The 26,473-nt window shown below is 45.7% G+C and overlaps 3 protein-coding genes across 9 annotated transcripts in view; 2 read left to right on the forward strand and 1 right to left on the reverse strand.

The window, feature by feature from the left end:
- Nucleotides 1–278: 278 nt before the first annotated feature.
- SELENOH (selenoprotein H) lies at nucleotides 279–1,948 on the forward strand. The gene is made up of 4 exons (XM_055424166.2): nucleotides 279–556; nucleotides 644–789; nucleotides 921–1,050; nucleotides 1,766–1,948. The coding sequence occupies exons 1-3, from the start codon at nucleotides 432–434 to the stop codon at nucleotides 1,019–1,021; spliced, it is 372 nt and encodes a 123-aa protein (XP_055280141.2). The 5' UTR covers nucleotides 279–431; the 3' UTR covers nucleotides 1,022–1,050; nucleotides 1,766–1,948.
- A 466-nt stretch (nucleotides 1,949–2,414) lies between these two features.
- Nucleotides 2,415–8,731, reverse strand: BTBD18 (BTB domain containing 18). Its single transcript, XM_055424159.2, has 2 exons — nucleotides 8,608–8,731; nucleotides 2,415–4,625 (listed from the first exon to the last, which is right to left on the reverse strand). Exons 1-2 carry the CDS (start codon nucleotides 8,729–8,731, stop codon nucleotides 2,563–2,565), a joined length of 2,187 nt encoding a protein of 728 aa, XP_055280134.2. The 3' UTR covers nucleotides 2,415–2,562.
- Nucleotides 8,732–16,415: 7,684 nt separating this feature from the next.
- CTNND1 (catenin delta 1) overlaps nucleotides 16,416–26,473 on the forward strand; it is a 45,056-nt gene continuing 34,998 nt past the window's right edge. For all 7 annotated transcript variants that reach the window (XM_088843348.1, XM_055424167.2, XM_055424169.2 and 4 more), the window contains exon 1: nucleotides 16,416–16,648. The gene's annotated coding sequence lies outside the window, so the exon portion shown is untranslated. The remainder of the gene's footprint in view (nucleotides 16,649–26,473) is intronic.

Here is a 26,473-nt window from a genome sequence, read left to right on the forward strand (position 1 = left end):
ACAATTCAAGCTTCAAATCAAAACCTTGTACCCGTAACAAAGTTTACTTAACCCCAGAGTTAAGCTGTACATTTGGTCTGGGACTGATCCGTGGGTCCCAGGAGCGAAGTTTTGGGTAGCAGCCCTGATGGACACCGTTCAAGCTGGCGCCGCGGTTACAGAGACGCCTGTGTGAAGACTGGTTTTCACAGCGACCCGCCCCCCAGCCGGGTGGTTGGGCGCGGCGCCCCGCGCCTCCCCGCCTCCGCGCAGCGCGGCTTCGCCCGAGGCCCCGCCTCCAGACCACGTGTACGCCCTGCGCCACGCTCGCAGCCGCCGAAGAGCGGTTTCGCGCCGGGAGCCGAGCTCTTGGGCTGCGGTTCGGCGCTCGGAGCCGGGCTGGCCTTCGGTGGCCGCGGCTGCGCCTTGTCCCCAGCCGGACCCCAGGCGCCATGGCGTCCCGCGGGAGGAAGCGGAAGGCCGAGGCGGCGCTGGCCGCTGCGGCCGAGAAGCGGGAGAAGCCGGCCGGCGGCCAGGAGGGCGGAGCGGAGGTTCCGAGCGTCGTCATCGAGCACTGGTGAGCGGCCCGGCGCGCGGCGGGGAGCGCGAGGGCGCGGGCGCCGCAGGCCGGGGCCCGGCTCTGACCTCGCCCTTCTCCGCGCAGCACGAGCTGACGCGTCTACGGGCGCAACGCCGCGGCCCTGAGCCAGGCGCTGCGCCTGCAGGCCCCCGAGCTGGCGGTGAAGGTGAACCCCGCCAGGCCGCGGAGGGGCAGCTTCGAGGTGACGCTGCTGCGCGCCGACGGCAGCAGTGAGTGCGGGCCGGCCCGGGGCGGGGCGGGGCGGCGCGGCGCGGGCCTCCAGACCGCCGCCTCCCGGTGGCTTCGGGGAACTGCTGCAGGGTTCCAGAGCCGTTGCGCTTCACGTGGCCTTTCTTCCCAGGCGCGGAGCTCTGGACGGGTCTTAAGAAGGGGCCCCCACGCAAACTCAAGTTTCCGGAGCCTCATGTGGTGCTGGAGGAGCTGAAGAAGTACCTTTCGTAGGGAGGTGGGGCAGAAGGCGTCTCGCTGAGGTTCGAGATGGCGAATGGGGGGGGGAGTGGGCTGATCTTGGTGCGGCTGCCGGCGAAGCAGCCCTTCCTGTTAAATCCGATTTCACACGGGACCTACATCTCCATAACTCGCTTCTGCTCTCGGGATTTCCTCTAGTGGGAATACCTCTTCCCCCTTTTCCTGGTGGGAAAAACTGAAGTCGCCCCCCCCCCACCCCAATTTCCTATTCAGTGTGCCCTTTGCTACAAGCTTCGTGTCTCATTCCAGTGTCTAAGCCGTGGAATGCCGTTGGTAGTGTAAATGACTATGAGAATGCAAATTGTGTCCTTAGAGGATGCAGAGAACTGTGTCCTTCGGAGTATGGGCCGATTTTCTGTTTTTTAAAAAAACACCTCACTTTGCTGTAAATCCCACCGATGCCCTCGTGTATTTGTGTGTGTTGTCTCCTTCCTGGCCAAACCTCTGTGTAGTTTCCGGTGTGCCTACTGCCCTCTTGTGTTCCCGGCGTGTACCGCCAGCCCTGCATAGTGGTGCTGGCACTGCTGGTCGCAGGATCCGACCGTCTGTGTCCCGAGTGCTGCAGCCAGGGCTTTGGCATGTTGTCAGGCACTTGATGCTGCGTGAGATGGGGGCGGTGTGTGTGCGCGCAGCCCTTGAGTGCTCTGTGTTCGGTGGTGGAGGGCTGGCTAGGATACCTGCATCCCTTCTCTAACTTTTCCTTTCTCTGTTTCACAGCCTCTGTCCCTGGTGATGTTGGAGCATTTATGACGGGACATGGCCAAACTTCAGTCATGGCCCTGAAGCTGTGATTTCCTCCCCTCCAGAAACGATGGTTCAGTTGTGAGGCAATCCTCTAGTAAGACATTGAAAAGTTCTTGCATTTGGTTTAATAAAAATTAAAGGATTTGAGTTGATTAAGCCTGAGTCGTGAAGTAAATTTATTAATATGGGAAGGGGTGCCCTAAGCCAGCCTTATGGGATTGGTTGTGTTCCTCATAGCCCTAGGTCACCAGTTAACCTGGGTCTCCTATGGTCCTTATTAGAGCATGGGAAATACTTGTCAAAACTATGGGGGAAAAGGAAATAAAAGGAACTACTTTTCTCACCTCACTTCTCAGAAGTGCTGATGCAGGACATCTTCCCAGCCCTGTGGAGCTTTTGGCTACACTTCCCATGCTGGCAGTGACTTAAGCCACACATACCAGGCACTAGTGATAGATGCCTGCTGATCGGGGAGACTGGCTTTGGCTGTCACTGGTGACCCACGAGAGTTGGTGACCACACAGTTTATTGTTTCACTTGTCACTGACTGGAAGACAAGATTATGAAAGAAGTAAGGGGATTCAAGTTCATAATTTTCTGCCTATGGAATGACTTGCCTGGCTCCAAAAGCCTCGGGAGGGAAGGAGCACTACGGGCATGCCTGCCTCTGGTGCTGAGAGGACAGGGACGCACGCTGGCCTGTCGGTGGACTTTCTCTGGGCCAGCATGTCTCTCCCTCCCAGGCCCTGTGACCTGACCTCCCCGCTCTGCTACCATGTTAGTATATCTACCTCTGTGTCTGACTCTGAGGAAGGGTCAGGCCACACAGAGAGAATGCTCATGGGTAGAATCCCCTCTGACAGGGAGTCTACATCAATCTCCTCTTCAGGGCTGGCAGGAAGTGGACCCACCCACTCCGAGTTGCCAGATCCCTCCTTGCCTGCCTCTGGAACTGGGTATAATACCTCATCCATTGCTAGGGACACTTCCAGGTCAGCGTCCACCCAGTTTGAACGGGGAGGCGAGAGGTCTCCATAGGACCTTTGGGGAGGGTCAAGGGAGTCCATGTGGAGAAGTTTGTCTCTCTGACCTTCCAGTGGCTGGGAGCTGCTAATTTCCAGGTCTGGAGTCCAAGAGCCTCCCACTGAAAACACCTCCCCGTCACTTACCTCGGAGGGCATGACAAGGGGGCTGAAGGGTTCACCTGGCTCTTTGCTCTCAGAGGGCAGGACTAGGGGGCTGAAAGGCTCAGCTGGCCCTTTGTTCTCACCAAGAGATTCCTCTTCCAGTCCTGTGAACTCCCTGGGCCAGAGCTCCACGTCTGGCAAACACCATTCTTCCCCTTCGATCCAGGTCTTGCCTGTTTCCGTCAGGTGGTAACTCGGGGTCCTGCAGCCCTCAGCCCGGGGACTCTCCAGAGACTCCATGGGCGGCTCAATGTCAGAGCCGCAGAGCATGAAGTCCAGGATCTCCTCCAGCTCGCTGGTGGCAGCGGCGCTGGTGATGCGGTACTCCTCAGCTTCGCAGGGCTGCCCGAGCGGGGCTGGATTGAACGTGTAGGACTCTCTGCAGTCCATGTCCAGTCCAGGTTCCTTCCCTACCAGCTCTGGGCTGGACCCAAACTCGGACTTCTCCACTGAGTGGTCTGGAGAGCGGCCGGCAGAGAGCAAAATGTCTTGTAGCCTGGAGCACATGGGCGAGTCCTCACACAGCTTTGTTCTCGTGGATGACAGGTCCTGCTCCTTACCTGAGGATGGCTGTGTCCCCAGAGGCTCTCCTGAGTCTTTGAGTTCTGGGATTTGAGGGCTATCTTGAGAGATTCTGAGGGGAGGCTCTTGAACTACCTCCCAGCAGGTCCCGTTGACAATCTTGCGAAGCTTTACTCTCCCAACCTGCCCCTCCTCTGCAGAGTCCGGGTGAGGGGCCCTGACTTCGGGGCTCCGCTTCTTATTCCCACCCGTCTTCCCAAGACCCGATGCACTTGGGCTGCTCCTGAGGGGACTGGCTCGCCCTGTTTTCTTCTTGTCCTCTGGTGCTTCTTTATTTGTACTCTTCTGCCGCCACAGGCGGCGGCCAGGGGCTGTGGGCACTGAGCTAGGTCCACTGAGGAGGCTGGCAGTCTTGGATGTGCAGACATCGGGAGATGGCTTTGAGCGGCTCAGCTTGATCTTCCTGGGCAGGAGTTGTTCGTCGACGGAGGGGTACAAACTGGGAGGGGAGAGTGTGACAGAACCGAGGGCGGGGTCACTCCTGCTCTCCTTGGGTCCCTGACCGCGGCTCGATGGTGAAGAACTTGACTCTTGTGGAGCTGGGCAGGCCCTGGCCTTCCTCTTGAGCAGGAGAGTGCCAGACGAGTTCTCCGGGTTCTGTCGGTGGTTCTTCTCCGGGGGCCCCTCCTCCTTCCCCGAAGACTTCAGTCTCAGTGCCCCAAGAGGACAGGGTGCCTGGGTGACAGGCAGCGGGGCTCGAGGCCGGCGGCTGGAAGCCACCACTCTGGCAGAGATTGGCACTGGGTTGGGAGGTTGCAGGCACTCCCTGTTCAGCCTTCGACCCTGAGGGGCCTTCACCAGCTTCCCGCCCTCTAGCTGAAGGGATTCGAGCTCAGACACACGGAGCTGGCGGGCTGCGGAAAGCACGTCCTGGGCTTCTTCCCCAGATAATTCCATCTCGGAGGTGTACAGGAAGTCCACCAGCTTCCTCAGGGTCCTGATCTTGAGGCCCCCCAGCTCAAGCACCACCTTCCGACCCTGGGCTGGCTTCTCCCGCTCCAGGCGCTCTGTGAAGAAGGGGCTGCAGGCTGACAGGATGCAGCAATGGGCTGGGACTGCCTCACCTGGAGGGAAACCCAATTATTTATCTCAGGCCGACTGGCAAGTTCGCGGGTTAAACACAGGCACTGCTACCTGAATGTGCTGTCCCTTCTCAGTTTCCCTCAAGGAAGCTCAAGGAGGAGAAATTTGTTTCTTCTGCCGACCTGGACCAGTCTGCCATTACCCAGCTAACTCATTTTTTATCCTTGAAGGTTTATTTCAGAAAGCCTTCCCCACCCCTCCCCCGCCGTCCCCACTGGGTCAGGGGTGTTGCAGCTACCACAGCATTCAGCTGTTTTGCACTGAAACTGTCCGTCTCCTTCACTAAACTTCTAAGCTCCAAGGACAGGGACCGTGTCTGTCTAACTCACTGAAGAATACCCAGTACTTGACACAAAGTAGGGGAACAAACACTTGTTGAATAAATGTTTTTGACTCACCCAAGAGTTTAAAAATTTGTACAGAAGCTGCTTGTGATCTAATCAAAAGATCGTGAGCTCTGGATATGGATAATCAGGAGCTTGCTTCCCTGGTGGCTCCGACAGTAAAAAATCTGCCTGCAACGCAGGAGACCCAGGTTCCATCCCTGGGTCGGGAACATCCCCTGGAGGAGGGCATGGCTACCCTCTCCAGGATTCTTGCCTGGAGAAGTCCTTGAACAGAGGAACCTGGTCGGCTACAGCCCATGGGGTCGCAGAGAGTTGGACACAACAGTGACATACACTTTCACTTTTCAGTCGGGGCTCAGTTCTCTCCTGAAATCTCCCCACTGCCTGGTATCCACTGTCCTGAGCCACCTTCTCATTTTATGGGCACTTCCCTCTCCCATGGCGTCCATTAGCAGAGGCTTGCTGACGATTCCCAGATCCAACCCTGCCCAGATACCTCTTCTGAAATACTAAGCAGGCCACAGCCTGCAAGACAACATGGATGTCCCGCAAGTACCTCCAATGCGACCTTCCTAGAAAGTAAACTCACCACTCCCCACACTTCAGAACTGCCTGATGTTTACTTCAAACTAAGATAACACATCCACCCAATGGCCCAGACCTGAAAACTAGAAGTCACATTTGATTCTTCCTTTTCTCTTACCCATTGCATCTAATCAAATATTCAGTTTTCTTTAAAAAAAAAAAAAACTAGTAACTTTTCAGTCCTTATTATGTGCCAGGCACCTAAGGCTCTTACCAGAATTAATTTTAATCTTCACTACAACCCTGTGAGGTAGCTGTTATTACAGATGAATAAACTGTGGCACAGTGTAGTAATGTGCAAAATTACAGTTAGTGAAGCATTTGGTCCCATCGCTTCAGGGCAAATAGATGGGGAAATGGTGGCTGACTTTACTTTTTTGGGCTCCAAAATCACTGCAGATGGTGACTGCAGCCATGAAATTAAAAGAGGCTTACTCCTTGGAAGCAAAGTTATGACCAACCTAGACAACATATTAAAAAGCAGAGACATTATTTTATCAACAAAGGTCCATCTAGTCAAGGCTATGGTTTTTCCAGTAGTCACGTATTGATGTGAGAGTTGGGACTCTGAAGATCGCCGAAGAATTGATGCTTTTGAACTGTGGTGTTGGAGAAGACTCTTGAGAGTCCCTTGGACTGCAAGGCGATCCAACCAGTCCATTCTAAAGGAGATCAGTCCTGAGTGTTCATTGGAAGGACTGATGTTGAAGCTGAGACTCCAATACTTTGGCCACCTGATGTGAAGAGCTGACTCATCTGAAGAGACCCTGATACTGGGAAAGATTGAGGGCAGGAGATGGGGACGATAGAGGATGAGATGGCTGGATGGCATCACCAACTCGATGGACATGAGTTTGGGTGAACTCTGGGAGTTGGTGATGGACAGGGAGGCCTGGCGTGCTGCAGTTCATGGGGTAGCATAGAGTCGGATATGACTGAGCTGAGCTGAGCTGAAAGAGCAGGGACAAGACTGAACCCAAGGCTACCTCAGTCTATGTTCTTAACTGCAGCAACTTTTGTAAATTCTTTTTGTTGCTGTTATTCAGTCGCTAATTTGTGTCTGACTCTCTTTGATCCCACAGACTGCAGCACACCAGGCTTCCCTGTCCTTCACTATCTCCTGGAGCTTGCTCAAACTCATGTCCATTGAGTCAGTGATGCCATCCAACCATCTCATCCTTTGTCAGCCCCTTCTTCTCATGCCCTCAATCTTTCCAGCATCAGGGTCTTTTCCAATGAGTCAGCTCTTTGAATCAGGTGGCCAAAGTATTGGAGCTTCAGTTTCAGCATCAGTCCTTCCAATAAATTCAGGGTTCATCTCTTTTAGCACTCACTGGTTTGATCTCCCTGCCATCCAAGGGACTCTTAAGAGTCTTCTCTAGCACCACAATTTGAAAGCAACAATTCTTCGGTACTCTGCCTTCTTTATGGTCCAACTTTCACATCCGTATACCTCTTTAATACTTCTCTTTAATAGCTCATAAACTGTGTATTTCTTTCTATTCTCAATACCTTAGTTCAGGCCACAATTCTCTTTCTCCTGGATCCTAAAAGAGCCTCCTCTCTGGACTCAATAACAATCTAATAATTCTCCTCATTGCAGCCTGAGTGCTATTTCTAAAGCAGTTATGACCTTCTTTAAAATCTACAAGTATAATTCCAGTGTTCTGAGGACAAGACCAACTTCCTTGGTATAACCCTTCAGACCTGCTAATTTCTCTAGCCACAGCTCTGATCAATACAATTCTTACAGTCTGTGCTCTAGCCATAATGAACCAGTTGCAAACCTCTGGTCCATACCTCTAAATCTCTGTACATGCTGTTTTCTCTGCCTGGGAAAATCCTTCCCCACTTCTTCCTACTTCTATTTGTCCTTCACAACTCATCTAAGAGGTTATTTCCTCTAAGAACATCTCCCTCACCCCCACCTCCCAGCCTCCTCAAGTCTGTGAAGTTGGTGACTCTTGCGTTCCTGTCCCACCCCAACGTTATTTACTGTGCTGCGCAGTTATCTGAATGCACTGGTTATTGGGATATCCCCCCCTCACATGGTTTCCTTACAAGGATGGACTTCATCTTCATATATACTAGCGCTCATGCTAGTACAGTATACTTTTTTGGTTTACTTTGAATAAAGGAATGAAACCAAGTGTTACTAAGAGAACTTACTAAGACAAGTCACTCAAATCACTGACTCAATTCGCACACCTGTAGAACTGGGACCATACAACAACATGCTTTATCTCAGATGAGAAACTATACTATATGTACTTGGTAAACTGAGAGTGTTACAGTGTTGGTAGTGAAGAAAGTGAACTGCCAAGACACGAAGTTACTTGCTTGGCAAGACAACAGGAAGACAGGGCTCCCCTGGTGGCTCAGTGGTAAAGAATCTGCCAGCCAATGCAGGAGACACAGGTTCAGTCCCTGGTCTGGGAAGATCCCACATGCCAAGAAGCAAGTCAACCATACTATTAGGCCTGTGCTCTAGAGCCCAGGGACCCTCTGCTGAAGCCCGTGTACTCCAGAGCCCATACACTGCAACAGGAGAAGCCACTGCAGTAAGAAGCCTGCGCACTGTGATGAATAGTCCCCAATCACCGCAACTCGAGAAAAGCTGGCGCAGCAATAAAGACCCAGCGCAGCCCAAAATAATAAAGAAATAAAAAAGAAAACAGAAAAATACATAATAGGACCATCTAATACTTACATTCTGCTTAGTACAACATTAAAAGTACCTTTCTAGGTGTTTTACGTATATTAAACTCAATCTTCACAATCATCCCACTACCGTATTATCCACATTTTATAGAATTTCTACATTTACGGCGCTTTATAATTAGTTCATTTTTTTTAAAGGCGTATAATCTCACTTTCACTTTTGAGAAATGTACCCGTCCTAGAAAAAGCTCTTTACCAAACAGCACTCAAATGCAATCATTACACACTTTCTGGTTTTGTCCTTCACTGCCTGGCCCTAAAATGATTTTCTCTTAGTCTACGGTGAGTTGAGTCCCTACTAGTCTCTTACCTTCTGCCTGCAGAAGGACATCACAGAACACACCACTCTGTTGCTGGTGATAAAGCTGCAGAAAAGCTAACCGGAGGAACCGGGGATTCCTGTACAGGATTTTGGGACTGGCAGGAGAGCACATGTTGGTCTCTTAACAACCTTTCTGGGTTTTCATGGATCAGATTCCTGTGGGTGAGATAACACCTTTCAGAGGCATGGTTATACCTAATTTTTTTCTTTTTAAGTTTAAAATGACAGGGAAATTTTGAAAGTAAGAGACAAAAGCATGAATTGAGGAACCATAAACCCAGGAATTGTGCCCCCAAGTGTATCTTAAGAATATCCGAGTGGTTACAGGTGGGAGCTCGTTGATAGCCTTAGATCTGAATCTCAGTTCTGTTATTTATTAGCTTAGCTATATAGTTTCAGGCAAATGATCTAACTTCTCTGAGTCTTACTTTTCTGATCTAGCTAGGAAATAGGAAGTATAACAGTCGTATACTAACCTCATAAAACTGTTTGAGAGATTTAATGAGTTAGTTTCTACCAAACTGCTTAGCATTGTGAGTGCCTAGCACAGAACTAGCACCACAAACATGGAATTCCTGTTGCCCTTAAACCTTCCTCGTTCACGTCACCAGGGACTCAGCTCCTATGGTGCTGGCTACTCATATTCTCCCTGAGCATCACATTTCTGAGTTTCATGGGTATTCTTCCCACATTTAACACAGTTTAATGAAACACTTGAGTATTACATGATCTCGAAGAAGTCATACACGCCTAATTCTCTCCAAGCTCACTCTATCACACTAACCAGCAGAGGGTGCACAGCAAAGAAGAGAAGCTGCTGGACTTGGCGAAAAAGTCTCCAACCGAAATAAGAAGACTGCCACACTTGGTTCAGATGTTTTTATCCAAAGGAAGCCTGTTTCCACCTGGAAATTGGCACAGAATTTAGCCTGTAGGTTTGTCAATCTGGTTAACTATCTGGCTAACAGTGAAGCAAGGATGATTATGCTAGATTCTACCCCTTCCCAACACAAGCTGGGTATTCGGACTTCAGACTTACTACGTTTCCAGTTTTCTGCACCGAGGTCCCCACACGCTGCACAGGTGGTGTTCCTTTCCTGGCATGCAGGTTTCCGTCAGGTGGCACTGGGGCTCCAAACAGTTCACGTCAAACTACCGGGAAAGAAAAGAGTGGAAAAGGTGAATTAAGAAATCGTAGGCTCAATTCCATCCCAGCCAGAGACAGGGGAGTGGAGGATGGCACCGGTTGCAAGGGCCCAAACGTAGGCCCTGGGGGAGACTTCCCGACCCACCAGCACTGGGCCTCGCCCCCAGACCCAACCTGGAATAGCTCCGCGGGAGGAGATGCTCCTGCGGTCGTCTCGGCGCTTGGGTCCTCGATCCAGCCTGCCTTGCTTCCTCCCACACTCCTGCCTGGCGCGGGGCGGCTTAGCAAAGCTGCACAACGTCCCGAGGTCTCCTTCCCTGTCCAGAACCAAAGGAATCGCGGTTGGCGGAGCGGGGAACGCAGGACTTCAGGGAAGGCCCTGCAAAGCGGGGCGCCCCACAAGCCCTGCGCGCCCCGGGCCCAACTCCTTTGAAGAGAGACCTCTCGGCGCGAAGGTTTCTGGGAATGGAGCGTGGCGGTCCCGGAGGCCCGAACCCGAGGCTCGCCCTCACTGCCTCCTCCGGCCGCACGGGCTCTGCAGCCGCCCCCCGGGTGCCCTCGTCCTGCCGCGGGCCCCGGCACACACGTGCACGGGGCGGGGGGTGACAGCGAAAGCCTGAGGCCACGCAGCCGGCACCACACACCGCACGCCACCGTCCTCGCGCGCCACACGCACGCACGTCGCGCACCCGACGTGCTTCCTCCTCCCCCAGCCGCGCGGGTGGACGCCGGGCCAGTGCGTCCTCCCCCATTGGCCAAGGCCCCTCAGACAGCCAATCACAGGGCGAGGGGCGCTTTGGGCGGGAAGCCAAGTCTTGAGGGACTTGGGGGCTGGGGGCAAGAGCGCTGACAGCGCGAGGCAGGGGGAAGGGCGCGCGTGGGCGATTCTCTAGGAGCAGGCCGCATCCTTCGCAGCCGATGAAAACAAACGGGAAAGAGGCCCCAAGGAGGTGGGAGGACACCTCCGGCTTCCCGTGGAGGAGGCTGCTTATGGCCTCAGTCCTGCTAAGAGCGCCCCAGGCGTAATGGAGGCGAAGGCTTCCAGATGGCGCCAGTCGCACCTGGTCCCACATGTCTCTCACACTAGGTGGCTCCTGGAATGTTCTGGAACAAGATCCCTGGGCTAACTCCTGATCTCAGGTTTGTCACAGACTACCCCAGACCCACATCTGGGAGACCCGAGGACCCGAGGTGGGGACAGAACTCTCCATCTGGAGGGATCTCGAGCGTTGAGGTCTTTAGCGCACTTCCTGGCTGGAAACAAGCTGTTTTCAGGGAGGAGATCAAAAATTAAATGGTCTCGAGATTACACATTGTGAGAGCTCGCCAAGCCGCGTCGGAAACCCGCAGGTTCTCTGCCCCGTGCGTGTTGGGACGTGGGGCCCGGCTTCAGGTAGCTGCCGGGTGTAGTCCTGCGCCGGACGGAGCCGGCCGGATCCAGCGCCACCGGGACCACGTGTGGTGCGGTCACGCGGCCGGAGGCAGGGAGGACAGCGCCTGAGGGCCGGGGAACCTGTCCGGGGACAGAGCGGACGGGGTGAGTAGTCCTGGGCGCTCACGTGTATCTGGATGGCTATCTTGCATCTTTTCAAAAGGGTCTGAGGTGGTTGATAGAAATACGGGGCAGGGCGTGGATTGCCAAATCAGGTAATAGTTTCCCTAATGTGAGCTCCCTGCCCTGAGATGGAGAAAGAAACAAGGAACAGAAAGACGTTTGGGGTTGCCGTCATATTTTGAAGAGGTAGCAGTTCGTGAAAGGACGTGAAACTTAGCAGAAGGAGGACAGATTTTTAGATGCTGCCAGCGCGTCACACACGCACACGCGCATACACATACACACGCAAGCAAGCAAGGGAAAAAGACGGAACAATACTTGTTTGCAGCATCTGTTACTGTGGAAATGGAGCCTTGACTTGGCGGGTGCAGTGCCACTGTAGGTGATTCTATGGCGTTTGTCAAGAAAATATAAATATTGCATGCTCTCAGAAATATATTGTTATCAGGATTAGACTAATTTTCAAGAGGTAGAGAGGACTCACTTCTTTTGTTTGTTTTAAATGCAACAACAGTTTAGTTAAATCTTGTGTTAGTCGATTTTATAAAGGGAATGAAAAATGGCCATCCTACCCAAGGCTTCAAAAATGGCAAACTTAGGATGGTAATGTGTTGCCATCAGAGCGGAGAAAGAAGTAAAAATGTTTTGTTTTCCTTTGTATGGGTAGTGAGTGTTTTTTTTGGAGTTGGATTTTTAAAAATTTCTTCTCCTTGGCATTTATAGTTTTAGGCTGTTTTAGAAGTAAAGTCATCATAGCACAATGCTCTGCCCTATATAATAATTTTAACATTTCTTTTTTAAGTACAGTTTTATTTCATAGTTCGGTTTATGATATCTTTGTGTGTATGTGATGATGGTTGTGAGTGGAGAAGTTAAACTTTGAGAGTTGTAAAAATGAGTACTGAACGTAGTCTTCCGTGCATTAAAAACAAAATGAAAACCAGAAAAGAGGAAAGGAAAAAAAAAGCCTCCAAAAAAAACAGCCCTTTTCTCTGAACACATCCCTTTATTTCTCTCCCTTTTTACTGCTACTACTGTGATACTGCTCACAGTATCACTGCTCCGTATCACTGCAAACTGACCTTCAAACTAAGTTCCTTGCTTTCACTCTTCCCCTCCTTTTATCCATTTGTCACATAAGCAGCCAGGCCTTTTCAAAATGTTGATTGGATTATGTCATTCTGCTGTTTAAAATTTCCACAGGCTTTCTTTCACCTAGAATAAAATCAAAACTCCTTTCTCTAACCTATAGATGCCTTTATACTCTGATTCCCACCTATACCTCCCTCATTTCCAACATGTTCTGCTGGATCCAGTATATTTCAGCCCCACACTTTAGGGCTGTGGCATTAGTAGTTACCATTGTTCATATTTTCCCAAGGTTGGCTGCTTCTTACCATTCAGATTTCTCCTTAAATGTCACTTGTCCAGAGAGTTTGTCCCTGACTTCCAATCTAGAACAAGCCACAAGTCCCTTCTCATCAGTCTGTTTGATCTCTTCATAGTGTTCCATCTGACATCTTATTTGTTAATCTTCTGCAATTTCCCCTGCCCCAGCTAGAATGTAAACTTCTTGAGAGCAGGATACTTGTCTGTCTCGTTATCCTTAACCTCTAGAAGAGTACATGGCTTACAGTAGGTGTTCAGAATAACCCAAAAGGAACAAGTCTTTTTATTTTATGTTCTATTCACTGAGTATAAACACTTTTTCCCTCAGTGAGTGTTAATCCTTATGATTCTTTGTTTGAAGATGGCTGTTTCAGATAAATTTAACAACTTTTCATCACTGAGTTAACTGTTTTAAATTTGTATATAATTTCTTAAAAATTTATTTTTTATTGAACGAGAATTGCTTTACAGAATTTTGTTGTTTTCTGTCAAATCTCAAAAATTTGTATATAATTTTATTTTGAATGTTATCTACAAATCCATTAATGTTAAATGACTTGTCCAGGATTATTTAACTAGTAAGACAACAGACTTCATTTCATTATTCGTGTGTTGCTAAATATGATATACAAGGCTGAGCTCTGGGGATACACTAGAAAGATAATTTTTATGCCTTCATGGAGCTTATCTTCTGGTGGGGGAGACAGGAAAACACACAGACACATACGGATGAAGGAAGGAAGGAAGGCAAAATATTTGCAATCTGTTAGTGATGGTGTGAAGGAAACGAGACTAATCCATCTCTAGAAAATCATAGCTTATTCTAGATAATGGCTCTCATCTAGGAACCAGTGAATCAACAAACTGGTTGATTTCTGGTGCTGTTTTCCTTTGACAATCATCTTTGGCTTTTAAACTTGCTGAACAGGACTAGGAATAGATGGAAAGTAGATGGAGAAGGAAATGGCAACCCACTCCAGTGTTCTTGCCTGGAGAATCCCAGGGACAGGGGAGCCTGGTGGGCTGCCGTCTCTGGGGTCGCACAGAGTCGGACACGACCAAAGCGACTTAGCAGCAGCAGCAGAGGTAAAAGATGTGATAAGGCAATTGGAAAAGATTCTTAGACAATGAGAGTTAACGGCTGTTTGTTTCTTTGTCATATGTATTCATTGCCCATTCTAGTTTGTTTAAAACCCATCAGACAGGTGCTGTGATGTCTGTTTGGTCTTCTAGCACTTCTGAGAGAAGTTCTTTTTGGCCACATTAGACCAAATGAGAGGGTCTATGAGACTGTAGACCAAATATAAGGGGGTGGATAATGATCAGATAAACCTGATTGGAAGGGCACTTTCATGCTGAGGAGTGGAATTCCAGTTTAAATAGATAAGGAGGGTCAGATTATGGTTAATAAATGTTACTTTAATGTGCTGGATGAATAAATATGGATCTTGAAAACAGATGAGGAGCTTGGCCTTTATCCTGACCACAGTGTAAGGTAATGGAAATAGCATGGGCTTGGAGTTAGACTGATAAGGGTTTACTCCTTAGCTGGATGAGCTCAGGCGAGTTTCTTAACCTTGCTGAGCCTTGATTTTCTCATCTGTAAAACAGTGGTAATACTGTCTCCATGGTGGTATTTTAGAAGTTAGGGATAATGAGTGGAAAGTGCCCTCACATGATGGATGCCTCATCATTGTTTGCTATTTTGGGGCAGTGGTGAGCTATTGAAAATTTTTTGGCAGGGTTCAGTTCAGTTCAGTCGCTCAGTCGTGTCCGACTCTTTGCGACCCCATGAATCACAGAACGCCAGGCCTCCCTGTCCATCACCAACTCCCCGAGTTCACTCAAACTCACGTCCATTGAGTCGGTGATGCCATCCAGCCATCTCATTCTCTGTTGTCCCCTTCTCCTCCTGCCCCCAATCCCTTCCAGCATCAGTACTGATAATCACAACTTATCGAGTTTACACTGTATGCCATATATTATTTTAAGAACTTTATGTGTGTTTTAATTCTTTCAACAGTCCTATGAGAGAGAGATAGTTATTATCTCCATTTATAGTTAAGAAACTGAGTCACAGAGAAATTATATAACTTTCCCAAGGTTGCAGTGTGTAGCATGTGTGTGCTGCTTGCTCAGTCATGTCCGACTCTTGCGACCCCGTGGACTGTAGCCCCCCGGGCTCCTCTGTCCCTGGGATTCTCCAGGCAAGACTACTGGAGTGGGTTGCCATTTCCTTCTCCAGGGGATTTTCCTCAACCCAGGGATCGAACCCATTCTCCTGAGTCTCTTGCATTGGCAGACAGATTCTTTACCACTGCACCACCTGGAGAGCCACAAAGTGTGTAGCACATTTACTTGTTTAGGTATACTTAGGAGAAAAGGTTGAAGCCAGTCAGCCTTACTGCAGAACCTATGCTCTTAACCACCATTTTAAATTATGAAAACTTTATGAGGATTCATTTGGTAGCAGTCTTCAGATTTTTAGATTTTCCAGTAAGAAAGAAAAAGGAAATTTTCAGTTCATCATTATCATTTTCATATAGTTAATGACCATAAAATAATAGTCTTTGTAAGCATAAAAAAATTTTCAATCTCTGCCCTTCATGGCCTAATAGTCTAAGAACATATTAAAGATAACTCTTAGTGAGAAAAAGAATACCTGTTATAATCCTTTATTTAGGTCAAGCGTAAAGAGAATGTATGAACTAGACCTTCTTAAGCCCCAACTTCACAAATGAATTGAATTTTCTTGATGTGAGAGTTGTTTTTCTTACACGTGCTGTTGTCTCCAAATATATCACTTGTTTATGGGATATAATTTACTGTGAACCTCACGCCCACATTATTTTATTTTGGGGCCAATGAGAAGACTGATTTTCTTCAACAGCCTAGTGGATTCAGCTTCCTTCTAGTTGAAAGTATGTATGTATGTGAAACTAGCTCAGCTGTGTCCAACTCTTTGCGACCCTATGGATATACAGTCCATGGAATTCTCCAGGCCAGCACACTGGAGTAGGTAGCCTTTCCCTTCTCCAGAGGATCTTCCCAACCCAGGGATCGAACCCAGGTTTCCCGCATTGCAGGCTGATTCCTTACCAGCTGAGCCATCAGGGAAGCCCAGGTGAAAGTATAGACACTAAAAATGTTAAGTCGAAGTATTTGTTTTTCTAATTAACTCTAATGCATTTTAACCAAAATAAAATTGAGAATTTACCTCAGATATCCCTTGCCATCCCAGTCAACACATTGTAACCCTGTTTCTAGAGTTTCTTGCTCCTTCCCTTCCTATCTTCCTGTGGGAAAATGCTCTGGGGTAGAAAGCAACAAACCAAATAACAGGCAAATAAAATCAGCTCTTTTTTTCTTCCCCACCCGGAAAGGAAGGAGGGAGCAAGAACTCCACCATCAGAGAGAACTGTGGTTCTTAGGCATGCCATTCTAAAAAGCCCGTGTTCCTTCAGCTCTCTTCCCCGGCTCCTCCCAGCTCTGCAGTAATTCTTTAGAGATTATATAGTCTCCACTTTAAATATAAATATATATATAAAACTTCCCCCTGTCTCTTTTTCTCCTCCTCTTGCTTTTTTCCCCCGTTTCCTATAATAAAGTTTCCTATTGGATAAAATCAGCTGCCTGATTTATGCCTAGCTCCTATTGGAAGTTCTCAGGGGCTGACATCACTTAGGAAAGCGAGGGGGTAGGGCTGCCAGATCAGTTTGTCACCACCCAGGCTTCCTAGCCTTTGGCTGGGTGCAACTTCCATTTTAGGTGTTGGATCTGAGAGAAAAAAAAAGAGAGAAAGAAGAGCAGGAAAGATCCTGAAAGGAGGAAGAGGTGGCGAAAAAGCAACTACCTTGCTGGATTTGTCTTTCTCAGCACATTGACGGAGCCTTGGTTGTCTCTCTTAAAGGAGTGGTTTTCAGAAGTCCACATTTGAGGTGTGTGCCTTTTTAAAAAATATGTGTATAGACGGGTAAAGCAGGATAAGCCAAGTTGAATTTTTGTCTTACGGTAACCGAGGGAATTTGAAAATGAGAGGGTCTGTTATGCTGACGGGTAACTTTTAAACAATTATTAATTTTTTTTCTACTTATTTGGGGGAATTTTGGTATTTTATCGTATTTAAAGCAAAAGAAGATATTCAGGACCCAGAAACAAACTTCTAGGTCTAACATGGGGAGATGAATAGATTCAGAGGGGTGAGAGCTGTTCCATAAATTTACATTTTGGTGTGGTCTTTGATTGTATGTGTTTTTTTCTAGGTTAGGCTAACAAACTTCTGTTTTCAGAGCCCAAACCAAAAGTTGGGTTTTTTGGCATGTTGTGTGTGGGTTGGGAAAGGAATTTGTCCGGGTCTGAAGCTAGTTATACAGATGGTTCTTCATATGTTTCAGAACTTTTTTTTCCTCCCTTTTATCATTAAATTTGTGAAAGCGCAAAGTTGCAGGGAGCTTTGCAGCTTAAATAGTGGTATTTTTCCCCTGGAGAGTTTGAACGGCCCAGGTCGGTTTCAGCCCTGCTGTTCCTGGGTGGATCCCTCTTTTACTTTTTCAGGTGTGGTGGGTGGGAGCCTCTTTCGCCTGCTAGACTTAGCCTCTCTGCTTTGCCTTGTAAAAGAAAACAAATGGATCCTTGGTAACTGGATTGCCATCCCCTTCCTTCTAAAGCTACTTTTGATGGCAAAGATTTGTGGAGGTATTGTACATTCAGTCTGCATATACAATAATGTTTGGTTTACGTGCTTAAAGGGATAAGGAAACTCTAATCGTGTATTTTAGTTCACATGAGTAAAGCAGCTCACGAGAAATATTTTCAGCTCTGTGCTCTCTGACAGAGGCTTGGAGTAAAAAAAAGGTTAGGCTAAAATAAAATACTTAATACAAACTAGTGTTTAGGATGCATTTGTGAAAGAACAGGGGGAATTCTTATTTTTAAACCAAACTGAAAGTTGTTTTTTGGAGGTGCATTTTTGATTTGGCTGATTTGCTGTGAAATCAGAAACCTTTTAAGATCTGAAGGCCCAAGACTGTGCTTTCGTATCTTATGTTTAATCTTAAGATTTGTTTTTTGTTTTGCACATACATTCTTGCAAAAATACTACATAAGCATATAGCCGGCTCCTCAGTAGCTGAAAACTGGATGTTCTCTTCCTTCTCCCTCTGAAAATGAGAATCATCTGAGAATTATAACTGCAATAGATACTGCCCTGATTGTAGCAGGATGGTCCTTAATATGTAAGGACCATATGTAAGCTTAATATGTAAGCTATTAGATTTAAACTGGTATGTATCTATAATAATCTTCTGATTCTGAACCCCCCACCCCACCCCACCCCTTAATTCTTTTTAGACTAGAACACTTCCTTGAATTTCTTTTCCAGGACAAGAATATTTCTTGAAAGATGATTTCATTCTTGTGAGGTTGTAGCTTCAGAGGAAACTGAACTTTGTGCTTTCTTTTAATCTGATTTATGCAAGGGCTACAGTAAGATTTTAATGTCTGGATCATCTAATTATAGCAAGTGCAGTTAAAAAGAAAAAGGACAATGTGTGTATTTTGCTGGGCCGTAGTTATATCATTTCCAAATTTTCGAATGCTCTCTTCAGCCTTGACTGCAGCCTAGGGGGGTTTCTTGGTGGATCTTTGGAGGATTGGTCATGTTGCTGCCAGAGTGTCAGTTTCCCACTCAGCCTTTAGGGGGAGGGATGAGGGAGTCAGAGCGAGTACAAAGGCAGTTTGAAAATAGGTTCTGGGTGACTGAGTGGTGGTGGTTTGGATCCAGCTTTAAACACTGGGCTTTGTATAGCTGCAGTGAGCATCCTAGTTATATAGCGTCTAGGACTATTTCCACGAACTGAGGCATTGTTTTGACTGGTGTGTGCTATTAGAGCCTTTTGAATGGTAAGATGGAAGATTCGTCTTTTACCTCACCTCTGCTAGTTCTTCCAGGAAATAGAGGAAGAGTGTGAATAAGTAAATCTCTTATTTTTTGTTTTGCTCTTCATTTTGGCTTTGGGGTAGAAAATGACAAGTAAGTATGAGTTCTGCAGCTTTTCCTCTCCTCGTTTGACTCCTGTGTGCTTTGGTTTCTTTGTTATAGGACTAAGGTATGGTCTGTATTCCAGGTGGGGGCCTCCTTTGGGTGTTTAGAGTCTTAATTCCTTTCTTAGGTTTCAATTATGGAGAGTCAAAGGGGTTAGAATGCGTTCTTTCAGCTAGGATAAAAATGGGGACTGCTGGAAATCTTAAAAAGAAAGAAGCTCTGAGTAATGGCAGTTTCAGCCGTGGGTTTATGAGGTAGATGATCTCTAGAGATGAGAGTGAGAGGATAGGTGCAAGTAAATTAAGCATCGACCGTTGTTCAGTGGGATAGCAAAATGGTTAGCTTGCTATAATTTATGGCTTTCTATTTTGGTACTTGGTGGTCCTCTGTTACTAAGTTCCAGCCCTCCCTCTCCCACCCCCCATCTTGTTTTCTCAGTGAGTGCTAAGCATTTTGCATGAACTATTTACTTAATTTCCTACAGTAACTTTCTGTTTGTTGGTTTTTGGTTTATTTTTTGTTTTTTTAAGGAATTTGAGCCTCAGAGAAGCTGAGGTTTGCTGAAAATTTCAGTGCTTGTAAGTGACCAAGCCCAGGATTAAACCCTGTTCTGACTATATAAAGTAAGTGGATTTAACCGCTAAAACACTGCCGTTCTCCAGAGAGAACAGAAACAAGAACCAGAACTAAACTGAGCCCTTGTGAGAGGCAGGAATGCTTCATCCCGAGGAAGGTCAGTGCTCACTTAGAGTTCCTGCATGCTCCAAGGTAGAGCAGTGTATGTAAAAAGTCCATTTTCCATGGAGCTAGATATGTTAGAATGGAGATTACCTCAGTCTGTGTCACAGGGATCTTTCCATGTGCACACCATTACTGTCCTGTAATTCTTAAACCTACAGGAAATGCCTCAGACTTTATTTGATTGTCAGTGAAATTTCTTTCAGAGAATTTTCTGACTTGGGTTTGGAATGAATTGCCAATTTGCAGGGAGAGGTTTGTAGCAGGTAGTTCAAATACTGTTTATCACATTGTATTATAATTGTCTGGTTTTTTTTGTCTTTTCCCCTATACTGACCTGCTTGAGTGTAGATACTGTCTTATTTCTGTATCCCCTTTGCACCTGTCTTAGTATCTGGGATATATTGAGGTGCTCAGTAAATCTTGGTTAAAGAAGACACTATGGGAATCAGTGAGGGACTTTTGTGGGGAAGGCTGAAAGGAAGTTGAGATGGGAAGAAATTCAACAAAGGTTAATAAAATTGCAATGTAATTTTGAAATTTAGTCTGTAGTTTTAACCTTTTATACATTGCCTACCTTCCATTTTTAAATACATTTTTTAGAAAGAATTGAAGGTTTAAAATTTGAATTTTTCCTTAATCCTGTTACTTTTCTGGGCAAGCAGTACAAATAATAGTGTAAATAGTAAGGATCCTTCCTAGTCAGTTCATTTCATATTATAGGCAGTAACTTCAGCCACTGAAACCTTATATGTAACCATTTTCTAGAGGGGAGGAACTGGTTACCCAAAACATATTAGGGCAGCAGCAGGGAAGTATTGCTTTCAGCTGTGTTGGAAGTAAATGGTTTTTATACTTGTTAATAAAAACACAAAAAGCTTGAAATGATAGTTTGAACATTAGTGCTTCAAAGAAAATGTTTGGACATCGTTGTATTTTTTTTTTTTTTTGTCACTGCTTTCGCTGTGCAACTAGGAGATTTTGTTCACAAAGTGTATTGGAAAGTTTATGAGTTTAAGAACCCAAATTAATTTTCTGGGAAATTAGGAATAATAGTAACAAGAAATTTGCCTAAAGGAACGAGCCGTAGGTTATTACTTTGTGATTTCATGTTCTCTTTCCTTGCAAAAGGGGTTAAATGCTGTGAGACGCAGAAATAGGGATTGCTCTGCCTAAATGCAGCTGCCTCCAAGGTTTGTAATAGAGGGCATTGATATCTCCTGGCAGGGAGATTGTAAAGGCGGGGAAGAACGACTGTTCAGTTAGAACTACCCAGTGGGATATGAGGGTATGGATTGATTGGTATTTAGTTTTTTTGTATAATGTATTTTTGGAAGTAAGCACCGCGCCTCCCCCCTCCCATTCTACTTGGAATTGCATGTTATTGATTATTAAATGTGGACCCTGTTCTCGATATTTATTATTCTGGTTCAGGGACAGTATTTCCCATTTTAAGGCCATTTTCCTCTCCAGTGAGTCCTTAAACCTGATCGGAGTGACGTGGGCATTTAGATTAGGCATGTAGTGGGGGCATTATAAAGATCCAGAGTTTTCTCAAAGTCTTCTCCGATAGCCTACAGGTAATTTGGTCACAAAACATGTCCCATTTTGGATGATAAAATTTATTTTGAAAACATTTCAGACTTTCAGAAAAATTGGAAGAGGAGCGCAGTAACTCCTGTATATCCTTCATTCACCTTGACACCAGTTGTTAAAATTCTGCCACAAACGCCTTATTCTGTACTTTTTGATCAGTCTGCTGACCAAACAGGGAATTTCCAATCTAAATGTGCCACAAATATAGAGGCAGGGCAGCTCTGCATGGTAAGAGTGTGGCTGCTGCAGCTGGACTGCCCGTGTTCAGATCTTCTACCGCTTAACTAGCAAAGTAACCCTGGGAAGATTGTTTAATTGCTCTATGCCCTGATCTCCTTGTGTGTGAAATGAGGACAATGATATTAGCTATCGCATAGGATTGCTGTGATGATGAAGTGACTTAATACATGCGAAATTCGTAGGCTGTTGCCTGGCTCATGGAAACACCTCATTTTTGCTATTAGAATGGATACTTTGAATGAATTCAAACATCATTTGTCTAAGTTTCCTTTAAGGTGTCTTAAAACCGGAGACTGTGGTGGATATAGATGCTTTTATTACAGAATAAATGGGTATCCTGGATGAATAGGCTTTTCTTTCTTTCTTTTTTTATTTTAAATAGACAAAAAGTGCCTTTAGCGATAGGCAAGTTTAAGTTGTGGAGGCGTGGTTGTCCAAAATGTGGGTGCTGTGGGAATGGATAGCTCTTAATAAATTGATGCATGAGTGAGGGAAGAGAAGCTGGTGGCAGCCAAAGCTGTTGCAGTATACTGCAGATTTCTTAGAAGATTTGGATACTTTAGGGGGAAAAACAGCAATATAAGTTTCTCCCATCTTTTTGTATCTACAGGAGACAGAACTCTAGCATCCAAGACTAAACTTCCTTTAATTTTGGTAGAGAGTGGATTGAAAAAGCTTTGTTTGGGTTTATTATTCTTAACTTCGGACCAGATTCTTTCCCTTGATGTCTCACTTGTCCAACCAGGATTTTGTTGGATAACGTTAGTTTTGAATGTACAGGAAGCAATTGCACAGTGATGAAGGCGGTTTTTTACTGTCTTCTCTTGAAATAAACCTCACTTTTTTATGTTCAGAAAACATCATTTTCTATTTTCAACCCTTATTTATGGGACGTTGGCAAAACTGAGACACGTAGAGATTTTGAGTTCATCGGTGCTTCCTGTGAGAAGTGCTTCTGTGAAAGTGGTCTGCACTTATATGTGGAAGAGCTAAACTGTGGCCTGTGGGAAATACATATGTGTTAACTGCAGCCTTGTCTGGAAGCTTTTGGTTTCTTCCAGCCTAAGTTTTTCCTTCCCTCATACTAAATAACCCATGAAACTAGTGTTCTGGAAAGTCTTTACACTTAATTTCTGTTGGCTCTTTATAGCTTCCTATCATGACTTCTCCACCCAGCTCCCCATAGTTATTTATTTTTGACTGTACTGGGTCTTTGTTGCTGTGTGTGGGCTTTCTCTGGTTGCGACAAAGCAAGCTGGGGGCTACTCCAGTTGCAGTGTGTAGACTTCTCAGTACCGTGCCTTCTTTTGTTGGGACCATGAAGCCCGTGGGCTCAGTTGTTGTGGCTTAGCTGCCCCTCAGCCTGTGGGATCTTCCCGGCCTACGGATCAGACCTGTGTCCCCTGCGCTGGCAGGTAGATTCTACTCACTGTGCACCAGAGAAGTCCTCTGTGGTTTTTTAAACCAACACTTCCCTCTGCTGACTCTCCTACGTTCTCTCCCCTCTTATTTCGTGTCTCCTTTACATTGTTGCCTCCCCTGTCTTTTTCCCCTTAGGTTGGCGGTCTTCATGGGCATCACTTCGCCTCAGCAACACTTAATATGAAAGAAATTTCTAATTTTTAAAGTAGAATAAATTGTACTCGTGGTGAAGGTTCGAGTATTAGGATACTGAATTTGGTTATTTCAGTTAGGTCTAGGTTAGGATTAATTGTTATGATTCAAGAAGATTGAGTTCTAATTCAGGTTTTTTTTTCCCCCCCCATTTTCAAATATCAGCCTCATTTACTAATTAATTACTCATTTTTTGATCATTCGACAGTAGAGCAAGAAGATACTTACTTTTCCCAGAGTAAAAGTAAGTCACTTACGGGATATTTATCAGTTTTGTGTGTGTTTCCCATGTTCAATATTGAATGCGATCGTGTATTGAGAGGTCTCTTTGTGGAGTAAAGATATTTGTTTTAGGGAGCTTATATTTGAAAAACCAAAATATATTCTGGTGGTTGAGAATATAAGGCATTGTTATAGAAACTAGGTCAACTTTTCAGTACTTTTATCAAAGTACCTACAGTTTCCATTTCATTGCAAGTGAAGTAAATCTCATTGACATAAAGTAGCTGGTGTATATCCACACTTTTAAAATAGAGTGATCCATTTTAAAGGAGAAATTGGTGCCAGTCTGCTTTCTTCTCACTGTTTCTTTGTTGGATGGGGAAGTTCTGTAACCCTCTCCTGTTTAGTTCTCTGTTGACTGCTTTGTAAACCAGGGTACAATTGGCCATTTGAATGTCTGCCCTGCTGAAGGTCAGCCAAATCTGCAGGTAAGACTACTTGAGATCCCCACTGATGGGCCTAACGTCACAATGAGAAAAAAATTTGTAGAAAGAAAAGTGAAATAATGTTGATTTACTTTTCTGAAGTTTAATTTTTTGTGTTCTCTGAAAAAATGAAACGTCTTCATTTGAAAGAGATCAGAGAGCCTGCTGTGCACCGACTGGACTCACAGAGCTCACATTCCAGTTGGAAGAGATAGGCATTAAGTGAGCAAGTAAATACACAATAAGTCAGAGTATGAGAACACTACTGAGGAAAAATATAAAGCCATATATGTAGAGTGGTGATAACAAGTGCAAGGGTAGGAGTGAGGTTGTTTTAATATGGAGTAGTCAGGGAGGGCCTCACTTACAAGTTATGTTTGAAAGAGACTTTAAAGAAACTAGAATGAAGTCACACAGATAAGGGTGCACAGTGCAAAGGCCCCGACAGACTGGCGGTTACCAGCAGGCAAGATAGATGGGGGCAGCAAACCCTTTCAGAGAGGCCCACTGTGTGCGTGTTGGACATAAGGGGAGGCCGTATAGGACCTCCTCCTGCATTGCACAGTACAAAGCAGTCTTCCTCACTGCTGACCCCAAAGACAACTGCTGGTAACAGTTTTTGTGTCTGCTTTAGAAGGAGTTGAGGCAACCAGCCTCCGTCTTTGTCCCGTTGCAGGATAGCTCAGAAATTGCAAAGTAGCAGAATTTGCATAGGTGGATGACCCTTGTCTTGGAGAATGATAAAAGTAATGCAGCTATTTAGAATAAGCTTGTGTGTGTTTGGAAACTGAGATCAAAATTTTCTTCCCTAGAGAAATCTGTTTCTCCACCGATTGATCTACAGAGTCAAATTTCTATGAACAGTAGAAGTGACAGCCTTCTTTTTGAGTACATTTGAGTACATTGAGTGTTTTTTTTTTTTTGAGTACATTTGTTGATTTGGCTTATGACCAAATATTATGCCTACCCCACTTATTTGCTGCTTTTTGTTTTGCTCATTAGACCAAAACTTCCTCCTTCCTCACAGCCCTAATCATTGAGATTAAATAGCTTCAGGGGCCATTTTATAGGTCACCATATCCATATTACTGTCTTGCACATCAGGGGGTGTGATCAGTCCTGATAACTAACTGTATGTCTGTTTTCCCTTTTTACGTATTGATATGTTTAAGCAGTAATGGTGTTAAAACATTGGCCGAACCCTTTGGCCTGGTTGGTTGGTGGGATTGAAGAAGCACCAGCTGTTTAGTGATCGATGTTCTGTGGCACCCCCATAATGGAAAGTAAAAGGATAGTGATTCCCAGAGGAGTTCTGTCTCGAATCACCCATTCTTACTTTCTCTTGCAAGATTTCTTGTTTTGCTAGTCTGTCCTTCAGTGAAAGAGTGTCTCTGTCTCTCTCTGGGTCTCTCAGTTGGGAGTTTAACCCTAGAGCTTGACCTGGTTACCCTCTATTCTTCTCTTTAATTATACCTATCTAGTTGTCATTCTGTTACCTAATATCATCCTTGGGAGATGCCCTCAATCAGGAAACTTTTTTTCCCTTCCTATCCCCTTTCCTTTGGTCAGATAACTGTATCATTGTGCAGGAAATACTCTTCGGCAATCAGATTCCCCAAATTTTGGAGTTGCTTTAAATCACTGCTTTACAGATGTTTATAATTGTCTTGAAAGTAAGTCTTTTGATGCCATTCTTCTTTCCTAAGTCTCTGGTGACATGCTTCCTTGTGGAAATAGTTCTCTTTATGCTCCTTCTGAAAACATCTTACTATTCACTTGCTATTCAAAACAGAAGTTAAAGTGACTTACTTGGATAAGTGTCAGAGGTAACACGTGAATCCAGAGTTTCTGGTGTCTCTATTATATTGTCAACTGGGCTAAAACTATCTAGGGTCTTGAATGTTAGATTTAGGACTTCGGACTTCTTTTGGGATGGAATGTGGAACCAATCTTAGGAAATGTGGCATAGCTCTTTGTTCCTTAGGGGAAAGTTAAACTGAGTCATTTGAAACAATAATTGGGTTTTCCAATCTGCAGTGTAAATAGGGATATCCTCCACTGTAGCAACTCAGGATTCCAAAGAAGTGAGATAGTTCTTCCTTTTAGGTTCTGAGCCTGGAATATAGCATTTAGTATTGTATCATTCTGGCCATCTATATTTAATTCCATACTTTCAAAGAAACATTAGTCCAAAGTGAATAACATGCTGTCTGGTGAACAGTAAAGCAGGTCCAAATAATGTATTTTATAACCAGTGTCCTTTTTGGGAGAGGAATGTGGTGGGCAGAGGGTTGTCAGGGATAGGCCAGGATGGTGGTTCCCAGCAGCTGTCAGAATCGCTTTGAGAGCTTTTTACGAAGATGAATTCTGAGGCACCTAGATGGTGAGGTGTGAGGACTGTGGATGTAGATTTGGGAGATATTTCTAAAAACAACTTCCCAGGTGCTTCTGATCACTCAGGTTTCAGGGCCACAGAATCGGAACATTTGGGTTAAGCTCCAGATCTATGCGCTTTCTCAGATGGGTGGTCACTTAGTATGAGAAGTGAGGAGACTGGTTCATGGGAATCGGTGGGTAGTGGGAAGCCTTCTACCTCTGTATCCCGTGTTGTTTTGAAATGACAGGTGTCACTGTCGGACTTGGGGATTCTGCTAGCGCTTGGTATGGGATGGAGGACTTGCCTCTTAGGGGGAAGGGAAACAGACCACATCTGCATTTCCCTTCTCCATTTTGAAATGGTGGGACGACTTCAGGAGAGGATGTTAACATTGAAACTCAGCTGGACAATTTGTTTAAAACTCAGCAGGAAGGGCCAACGTTACTTC

The sequence above is a fragment of the Moschus berezovskii genome, chromosome 14, assembly GCF_049115385.1.
Source record: "Moschus berezovskii isolate FMDL1 chromosome 14, NW_MosBer_1.0, whole genome shotgun sequence".
In the NCBI taxonomy this organism is placed as follows: domain Eukaryota; kingdom Metazoa; phylum Chordata; class Mammalia; order Artiodactyla; family Moschidae; genus Moschus; species Moschus berezovskii.